Source organism: Blennius ocellaris, assembly GCF_963422515.1.
Source record: "Blennius ocellaris genome assembly, chromosome: 4".
NCBI lineage: Eukaryota > Metazoa > Chordata > Actinopteri > Blenniiformes > Blenniidae > Blennius > Blennius ocellaris.
In genome coordinates, this window is record NC_137653.1 from 26,183,763 (window position 1) to 26,194,188 (window position 10,426).

Sequence of the window (10,426 nt, forward strand, 5' to 3'; positions counted from 1 at the left end):
GTCCCCTTCATATTCCAACACTTCTTCAGATGTATTGTTTTATTGTCTATCTTATGAAATACATCATATTTTTTGTTCAAATGACCAGATGAGAGTGAAAGATGAAACAAAAGCACCAGTAAGTTAAAATACTTTTTTTTTTATTGTTGTCTCCCTTCTTGGAAGCTCCGGATTACAACAAAACAAGAACAACACTTATCAGCACAGTATAAAAATAAATTAAAACATTCAAACCAACACAGGAAGTGAAAACATAATTTCCCCGTCTTGCTAGAAAGGGTCACACAAACAACTGGCGATGAACTCGCGTGCTCTCTGCCACTGAACGCATGATATTCGCATAGAATAAGTTATTATTAAATAGTAGACACAAATTGGCAAGACGCTAAAAAGACACATGCATTGGTGAAATTCTAAAAATAGTCATGTATTTAGTTAGGGAACTACCCAAACAGGATGTTTTATTTAAAGATACCAGTATAAAGAATTATGAGGAAAATGGTTCCTTTTTTTTTGTAGAAGATAAACACAAAGAGAATTTCTCTCAGGAATATTTCAAACAGTCACTTTCTATTATAGAATTTCAGAGTTCTCATCTGGAGATTCTCGATTTTTTTTATTGACGAACTGTTTTTGTTCTCAAGCTCAAGCTGATCGTGGCCACTTGTCAAGGATGCGGTTCTTCTCTTCACATCTGTTTGACCCTCTGCTGCAGGAGATCCAGCTGCCGGGAGACCTCGTTGGGCAGGTCGTCATTCACCTGCGTGGTGAAGTAGTCCCTCACCTCGCCCACCTCCTTCTGCCAGAACTCCTGGTCCAGGGAGAAGAGCTCGTCCAGGTCCACGTGGCCCTGCAGGCCCTGCAGGTCCAGGGAGCCGCGGCACGGCAGGTAGCCCACGGCGGACGGCGTGGCCCCGGCCTCGCCGTTCACGCGCCTGAACATCCAGTCCAGAACCCGGATGTTGTCGCCGAAGCCGGGCCACAGGAAGCCGGCGGCGGGGCTCTTGCGGAACCAGTTGACGTGGAAGATCTTGGGCAGCTTGGCGCCGGGGCGGTCGGCCATGCTCAGCCAGTGAGACAGATACTGACCGAAGTTGTAGCCGAAGAAGGGGCGCATGGCGAAGGGGTCGTGCATGATCACCTTGCCTGGAGAAAAGAAGCAACAGAAAGGAAGTCTGTCAATACATTTGAAGGTAATTTCGATGGATTTCAGTCACCGTGCTTTGAGGTGGTTGTGAGAATCAGGTTGGCAGTGATCTAATAGTCAACTCTCCACCGAACCTAATCAATGAGACACTGACCTTTGTGTTCTGCTGCAGCGGTGGCCTCCGACCTCATGGCCGCTCCGACGAACACGCCGTGCTGCCAGCTGAAGGCTTCGTACACCAAGGGAACGCCTGGGGGAAGCGGGGGGATTTTATCAGTGCAATCAGTCTGATTACAGCTAAGTACTCTTGCCTCCTTTACTCAGCCGCTCTGCGCCGTGTCTCACCTTCGGGCCTGCGTCCTCCGAAAATGATGGCCTCGATGGGCACTCCCTCCGGGGATTCCCACAGCGGGTCGATGATGGGGCACTGTCCGGCCGGGGTGCAGAACCGAGAGTTGGGGTGAGCGCAGGCTTCACCTAAGAGAGAAAGTGACAGGATGGAATGTAATCCTTTGCCGTCTTCACAGCCTTCAAGTTCAGAATCTTGGTTTCACACTCGGTTTGCTCTCAGGACAATTCAAAATGTCACTTTCAATGAACTTGTGACATTAGTTCATAAAATAATTTTGAGTTCCACATTAATGTGCGCTAACTTGCTAAACCTGTGACAACGTAGACAGAAGAAAGTAGGCACATTGAGAATGTTGAGCTGAAACATTCAAAATTGAAGTATTTTCACTATCTAGCCCAATGACTCTTATTTGATTCATATTTTCTGATTCAACTCATCCCGGCCAGTCTGACATAAACAAATCTGATGTTGAAAATGGTTCATTTTCTCTAAAATACAGCTGATGATATTGAATTTTACCTAAAGTTGTTTGTTTGAAAAAGAGATTCCTTACCGTCCTCTGAGCTCCACTGCTTGTTCTTCCAGGACGTGATTGTGACTCCCTCGGGGAGCGATTGGTCCATTCCCTCCCAGTACACGCCGCCGTCGCTGGTCTCTGCCACGTTGGTGAAGATGGTGTTCTTGACGATGGTCGCCATGGCGTTGGGGTTCGTTTTGGCGGACGTGCCGGGCGCCACACCGAAAAAGCCGTTCTCCGGGTTGATGGCACGCAGGTTACCTGACAAGAGGAGAAAACAGGGGGGATTACAGTCGGTCGGAGAGCGTCTTACGGGTTATTAGTCATGTTGCTGTTCTTGACGACTTGGACAAAAGTCTTGTCTTTCTCACCTTGGTTGTCGAACTTCATCCAGGCGATGTCGTCTCCGACACACTCAACCTTCCAGCCAGGCAATGTGGGGCACAGCATGGCCAGGTTTGTCTTCCCGCAGGCACTGGGGAAGGCTGCCGCCATGTATTTCTTCTCTCCGGCAGGGTTAGTGACTCCAAGGATCTGAACACAACAAAGATTTGATTTGGTGAGAATTAAATAGAAGGAATGCGTCCAAACATTACTACCACAGCAGACATGAGAGATACTATTAAATTATTACAGGGACATTCTTTCCAACCATCTCATTTCAAACTAATGACTGATTGTTTCCGACATCTGAATTAAGTGATGTTTTTTTGGGGGGTTTTTCTCCATCTCCTCACCAGCATGTGTTCAGCCAGCCAGCCCTCTTCTTTAGCGATGCGGGACGCGATGCGCAGAGCAAAGCACTTCTTTCCCAGCAGAGAGTTTCCTCCGTAGCCGCTGCCGAACGAGACGATTTGTTTGCGATCCGGGATGTGGGCGACCAAGGTCTGTTCGGGGTTGCAGGGCCAGCTATTCACCAGGGGCTCTGAAAGGGGAATCAGTGCATCGCTTAGTTTGAATCATGAACAGAAATTCCAAAGCGTTGGAGGACGAGCCCAACCCGACCACCAAAACTTTTATTTTTATCATGAATTCCTTTTTTGGGAATTAAGCCAATTATCTCCTGCGAGAAAAAGTAAGACATTCCTCTAATCTCCTGATTGTTTTGCACATTTCTAACCCACAGTAGGATTAAAGGTTGGTCTTTCTGTTTCTGCAGGAGTCCACTGAGCGTATAAAACCATCTGGTGTGTGTGTGTGAGACGTACTTTTGAGAGGCAGGGGACAGCCCACGGAGTGCAGACAGCGGACGAAATCGCCGGTTTCCAGAGCGGGCAGCACAGCCTTCCCCATCCGGGTCATCACCCTCATGCTGGCCACCACATAGGGGGAGTCGGTCAGCTCCACGCCGATCTTAGAGAGGGGAGAGCCCACCGGACCCATGCTGAAGGGAATCACGTACATGGTGCGACCTGAGGACAAACAGGGATGGTTACCATCACCCAGTCAGTTTCCATTGGTACACCCCCTCCCAGGTGTCATGCTGAAGGTTTTGAAGACACTTCATTCCGGCTGCTGGGACTTGGTCAGTCTGTGATACCTTTCATGCAGCCGGGGAATCGCTGATTCATGGCTTTGTCGAACTCTTCGGGGGCCATCCAGCGGCCCAGCTGGCTGATCCCACCGCCCAGAGGCGTGGGCACCGTGTCCCGCTGGTCCTGGGTCACGATCACCGTCTTGCTCTCGACGCGAGCCACGTCCATCGGATCGGTCCTCGCGAGCCAGCTTCAGGAAGAGATGGAAGAGGAGGGGAGAGTAAGACGTCACGAGCTCCTTGATCTCCAGTTGCACTTCAATACATGATCAGAGTGAGAAGGGATGTTGAACGAGCAACTTCGACTTTGACAACCAGCTCTGCCAACGGAGTCATTTAAGGCCAACGCAATGCTAAATGTCCATGTTTACTTTGCACCCGGAGCACACGGCAGGTTTGCTCGAGCATTGCTGATGTACAGGTGCCGATGTGTGCGATTACCTAACTACCTCCACTTACAGGTTCACTAGAATGCAGGCCTTTTCCAGCTATGTTGTCTGTTTAAACAGTAGCTGACGACTGGCCTCTGAGCATTGTCATTAACTGAAACAACACTGGGAGCTCTGCCAGTTCCTTCTAGCCACCACTGACTTCAAAAACAACCTGAGCTGAGAGTTCAGGATTGGGATCTGCACCACAATATAGCATCTATACAAAATACATTCAAATTACTTCAACACATCCACAAGTCACCTGGGAATTTAGAAAAAAAAAAGAAGAGATAGACGTACCAGTTCTCATATTTGCTGAGCTTCTTGATCATCCCCTGCTCCTCCAGCTGGGCCAGGATGACTCGGTTCTCCTCATCGGAGCCGTCGCAAATGTGGAGCGAGTCGGGCTGGCACAGGGTCACGTTGGCTTCCACGAACTCCCGGACGGCCGGGCTGAGGGCGCCGACGTCGCCCTGCAGGATCCGGACGCCGTTCTGGTTCTGGGACTGGAGCTGAGGAGGCATGATGGGGAAGTCTGGAGCGAGAGAGAGCAGGAGAGCGAGAGAGCAGAAGTCTGGAGAACTAGTGTCCAGGTGTTAAAGAGACGGGAGTGGAGAGGAGGGGTGAATGATGAGGTTGAGGAAAAGTGGAAAAGTGAATATTTAGGATAGAAAAGAGAGAAAAGTTGTGATATTTGAAGAAAGTTGAAGAGAAAAAAAACATAAAAATATAAAGAGAAAGACGTTAATTTTTCATGAACATCCTCTTTAAAAATCTGATCAAAGTTTAAAAGCGTCTTTTGCAGTGAAAGTAATTTGGCTTAGACTAAGTGAATGCAGCGGCCATCAGGCTGGATGCAGCAGCATCCCAGTGCAGAACAACTCCATATCCAGGCTCACGTTACACACACACACACACACACACACACACACACACACACACACACACACACACACACAGACCAAGACAGAGCATTCCGTTACCTTCACGAGGTTGTTCGGTGCAGGGAGCTTCTAGCTTGGCCTCATGGGCTGAAGTGTCTCTGCTGCTTGTTCTCAGGAGAGTCGAGGACTGTTCCTCCTTCGTGGTGTCTGCTGTGGAGAGAACTCCCTCTTTTATAGCCGTCAGGTGGGGGGTGTGTGTGTGTGAGGAGGTGTGTGTGCACCGCGGGAGGGACGCCCGTCCTCCGGGTTATTTGCATTAAGCTGTTGTTCTTTGCAGGCCTGAACAACACAGATCAATCATTTATCAGCAGGTAATCTTGTTCTCATGTAACCAGTTCCCGCCGCCACCGGCCGAACACGGAGCGCTGACTCAGACCGCAGAGGGAGACGGACTGATTCATATTCACCACCACTGAAACACTGTCCAGAATGTGAATATGTGCTTTATGTATTCCACTTAGAAAGTAACAGATCCAATTCACATAAAGGGACTGAAACTTGTTTTGATTCAAAACGAGTCACTTTGCTTATTTTGTGAGTTTCGATTGATTTCCACCTTTGCTTAAATAACTAAAGTTCTTGGTTTTACTGCAGGAAAACACCTCTGCAACGTTTCCTCCCAGTGAAGTAATCTGCTGTCCTCTTGTCTTTGACCTTTGACCCACATTGTCCGATGATGTAAGTTCAGGGTTCAACGTCATCAGGCAGGTGTGTGTGTGTGAGTGCGTGCGTGTGTGTGACGTGGGCAGCCACTTGGCTGGCCTCCTTATTATTGGCTGGCTGACAGGGGCTCGTACTCCGGTGGGGTCAGAGGTCAGCCAGCTAGATATATCGGCATGTGTGTGTGTGTGTGTGCAGTGCTGACCACGTTAATCTTTTAAAGGTACTGACTCTTGCAGGTAATGCAGATTAAAAGACGTTGTAATAAAAACACTCAAGGAAGCAATCAAGACCATTCGTAGCGTCTATTTTCATATTAAAAAAAACCTTGTAATTGTTATATTGAAATTACATTTATTCCACGTTATAAATGGCAACGTGTCCATTGTTTTTGTGTATTTGTTTCAGTGACGTTTTGCACTTACATAACATTTCCATAGCAGGAGTAGAAACGCTGATTAAGATGTAGTTCGCCATTGTTGTGGCTCTCGTGTGAAAGAGATGCCAAGAGAGAGTGAAACAGTCATCAGAGATGAGAGCAGTGGGAAACTATGTATATAGACAGAACCAGCAGATGGCGGCAACTTTATGCATGCAAACTGCCAGTAAACCCCAAAAAAGAAGAAGAAGCAGAAGAATCAGACACGGAAACAAAAGGATGGAAAATATCTCGACTCATTGATATCTGGTCTGAAGACTTTACATTTGTTGTCTGTGGCTACCCATTAGCCTAGCTAACTAGCCTAGCCACCACAGGCTAAAAAGCAAGAACTTCCCCTTTCAGTCCGGACCAATCGATGAGCCGTGTTTCTCCTTTACTTCCTTTCTGGTCAGTGTTTGTTTTGGACAACAGCGCCCCCAAACCAGCAGCCAGGGTAACTGCGTGCCGTATTCCAGCCGGTTTGGTCCGGTCTCTGAAGTGAATGTGAACGGCACCTGAACCAAATGATGGTGTGAAAATTCTTGGGTCTCCTCCCTCCTAAGTGAACCGAGTCCTGGACTATGTCAATATGAAAGACCCCTAAGAGAGAGCGAGAAACCGTTAATGATCCTCTCATTGGCTGTGCCATTGAAACAACCAGGCAATTCTCATGATGGAGATTCAGGCTTGATCATCCTGCGGCTGGCCAACCTCTGATCAGGGTGTCTCGTGCTTAAAAGGCCCAAACTCCCAGATTCAAAGGTCCACCACTAACATTTATATCCTTCCATATCTGACACACAGCTCCCACTCCATTCTCAACAGGAAAAGCCATGTGACGACCTTTTTTTTTTTACAAAGAACAATTTAACATCATGTCTCATGTTTAATGATTCTGTATATGCAGAAGAGCTATTCTCCAAATGCCCTGCTGTGCCTAAGCAGCAGCAGCCTTTCCGGTGTCTAAGCAGCCTGAAAGTTCCACCATTTTCAAAATATTGCATTTTCGTTGCCGTGCAAACAAGTTTTGTTCAGGTTATTTTGCTGATAGACATTATGTTTGTTATTTGTGTTGTAATATTTTTAACCATCTGTCTGTCCTGTTCTCTCTGGAGGATTTGGGTTAAACCTTCGCTTGTTGGGGTCCTGGGAATAAAAGATGTGGAACCAGTCTTTGATTTATTGAGACTAGTTTCACTGGGAGGAGCTCAAGCCTCTGCCTCCTGACAAAGTCATTTCACACCTCCAATATGTAAAATAATAGTTAATAATAGAAAATTACATCGCAGAGATGCTGCTGCAGTAAAACAGCCTCATAAAGGTCTAACTGCATCCTGATGAAGACCTGAAATAGACAATAAAACACTTGCACTCACTGGTGAAAGTTACATAACACATGCAGCTGAAGTGTCTAATGAACATTATTGTCAGTTGTGCAATAACCTGCACATGATCGTAAAACACCAAAAGGATCTTGAACCTGCAGCTGAGCTGTGATGACTCTTATCCATTCCTTTGCAAAGCCATTGCCACAATAAAAGGAGATATCAGAATAAATATAGGTTAGGTTAGGTTAGGTTAGGTTAGGTTAGGTTAGGTTAGGTTAGGTTAGGTTAGGTTAGGTTAGATTAGGTTATTTTGGGTCATGGCTCACAGTCCATATTCTCCTGGGACTTGGTGGTTTTATTTTGACAGTCACCGTAGTAATGATCCAACTTCGTCCGTGTTCTCCCGTTGTTAATGTTTACAGTGTTTTGTTCTCTGCTGCATGTGTGTGTGGTTTCATTACAAAAACAACCTGGAGCTACACTCAGTAGAGCACAGTCCTTCGCTAGCGCCATATTTGTCTGCGGAACCGAGTTAGCATCGCTAACATGATCACTGTGTGAAACAGTGAGCAGGGAGCGTCTCCATGGCAACACACGATCTCTTTTGATCTCCTCCACAGGTTCCTCTCTCATCCATTTTTATGGGACATTTGTTTTCGCAGTTTTGTGGGATTTATTCAGAAACGGTTCACCGTTAACGGCCGAAAACCTACTACATTGATCGTTGGATGATGACAAATCATCCCTGAAGATTTCATGCAATTTGGGTTCATACTTTTGGCGGGCTTCAGTGTTTCTCACATTTCTGTATTAACTGACATTGTTTTCAAAACGTCACCTCATCAACGCAAAACTTCTCTGAAACCAAAGTGCAACAAGGATGAGTTGTCGTGTAAACGTTGCCTCAATGAGTGACATGTTTGAATCTCACAGAAGCTAAACAATATTGAATAACTATCAACTATATAACTCTTTCAATTTAAATCATAAGAGAGAGAGAGAGAGAGAGAGAGAGAGAGAGAGAGAGAGAGAGAGAGAGAGAGAGAGAGAGAGAGAGAGAGAGAGTGGATTTACAAGCTTTCTGGGACAGAAACACTGATAGGACACTGCTGACTGAACAACTTGCATTCATAGGAAATTTCCCAACGACTGATAATGTCGTTTTGCGTCTCCGCCGTGCAGCAACAACACAGCAATTAAATTAGCGGCGACAATCCCCCACCTGATTTTCCTTCAAATTTTAATGTGGGGTTAAAATATAATAGCATAAAATGTTCCACATTATAAGAGCTCTGTCCTGGGATTATTAGGTGATGGATTAACACAATCAGACGAGGGACGTGTTGGATTTTTCGTCTTTCAGATTTCAAAACAAGCGAATGTGACACCGCCTGCATGTCAGGGCTGTTTACAGGAGCAGCTGAACTGGATGTTTCCCAGCGAGCTTAGACTGTACATATTGTCAAACATAAACCAGGTGTTTGTCTTAAACTGGCACATGCAGATATGCAGCTCGGGGAACGCACCCTTCATCTGAAGAGATTATTTAATTTGCATGATTTTAATTCATGTTTTTCGCCTCATCATGCTGCAGTGCAGAAAACTCCTGACATGAAAGCTGTCGGCTTCGTTCATACAAAATCCCTTCTTACGTTTCCTATTTTTATGCTCTTTTAACTCATAAAGCGACTGTTTATTATACACAATCCATAGCAGATATCTGAAGATAACCCCGTATCTCTGCTTTATGATAAGAAGAAGAGAGTTTGACCGCTTGTATCTTCAAAGTGAAAAAGGTTCCGATAAGAGAGGCTGGGTATAGAAACAAACTGACTATCAGCTGACGACGACCATTAATCCCTTCCTGGGTGTTTCCACAGTGAAACATAAATGGAGAATTAACACACTTCAATTGTAACATGCTTTTTGATTTCTTGTGGACGACCTGCTGTGGCCCAGAAGCGTCATGAAATCTTATTTAATTTACTTATTTATTTTTTACCACAAAGTTCATAACTCTTTTTATATGACCCTAATTGAAATTCTTGGTCCTGAAAATGTTTAGAATGTGATGTTTAAAACTATTTCAGGACTTTGAAAACACCATTATATGTTAGTTATGTACATTAAATCTCCTAGTAGGAGTAAAACCGAGCAAAATCAAATGAATCTCATAATTTCTGGCTTAAGAAATGCTATTAAATACTCTTATTGAGATAAATGTCTGTGTTATTTGGCATAAAGATGCTCTCTGATGTACGGTGGCCCTGAAGTGCAAACCACAACAACAAATCACTAAACACAACAACAAATTGAAAAACACAACTGCAAATTGAAAAACACAACAACAAATGAAAAAACACAAAGACGGTAACTTAAACAGAAAAGGTTTTTTCATTTGTTGTTGTGTTTTTTCATTTGTTGTTGTGTTTTTTCATTTGTGTTCTGTTTTTCAATTTGATGTTTTTTCATTTGTGTTGTGTTTTTCAAGTTGTTGTTGTGTTTTTCAATTTGTTGTTGTGTTTTTTCATTTGTTGTTGTGTTTTTCAAGTTGTTGTTGTGTTTTTGAATTTGCAGTTGTGTTTTTTCATTTGTGTTGTGTTTTTCAAGTTGTGTTTTTCAATTTGATGTTGTGTTTTTTCATTTGTTGTTGTGTTTTTTCATTTGTTGTTGTGTTTTTCAAGTTGTTGTTGTGTTTTTGAATTTGCAGTTGTGTTTTTTCATTTGATGTTGTGTTTTTTCATTTGTTGTTGTGTTTTTTCATTTGTGTTGTGTTTTTGAATTTGCAGTTGTGTTTTTTCATTTTTGTTGTGTTTTTTTAATTTGTTGTTGTGGTTTGCACTTCAGGGCCACCGTACTGATGCCCTCAGTTGGGCTTCAAAAAGAATAGAAGACATATCAGGTGCAATCCGTACACGTTGTCCACACTTTCAAGCGCCCATCTACTGGGCATGTGCAGAAGAACCATTTTCGACCATCGACATGGAGACGGAGCTCGAGCGTTTTCGAAAAGTTGTGTTTTTGCCCGTTTCAACTGAGATGGGAGTCGCAGTGTTTCCAAAAAGGTTCCACCTGGGGAGCACTTTTCGAAA

At 44.7% G+C, this 10,426-nt stretch overlaps 1 protein-coding gene across 1 annotated transcript; it reads right to left on the reverse strand.

Moving 5' to 3' along the window:
• Window positions 1-688: 688 nt before the first annotated feature.
• On the reverse strand, window positions 689-4,505 carry pck1 (phosphoenolpyruvate carboxykinase 1 (soluble); the record flags this gene model as incomplete). Its single annotated transcript, XM_080495480.1, has 9 exons — window positions 689-1,146; window positions 1,302-1,397; window positions 1,493-1,624; window positions 2,053-2,277; window positions 2,388-2,550; window positions 2,754-2,941; window positions 3,225-3,428; window positions 3,557-3,741; window positions 4,282-4,505. 9 exons carry the CDS (start codon window positions 4,503-4,505, stop codon window positions 689-691), a joined length of 1,875 nt encoding a protein of 624 aa, XP_080351606.1.
• Between the last annotated feature and the right edge of the window lie 5,921 nt (window positions 4,506-10,426).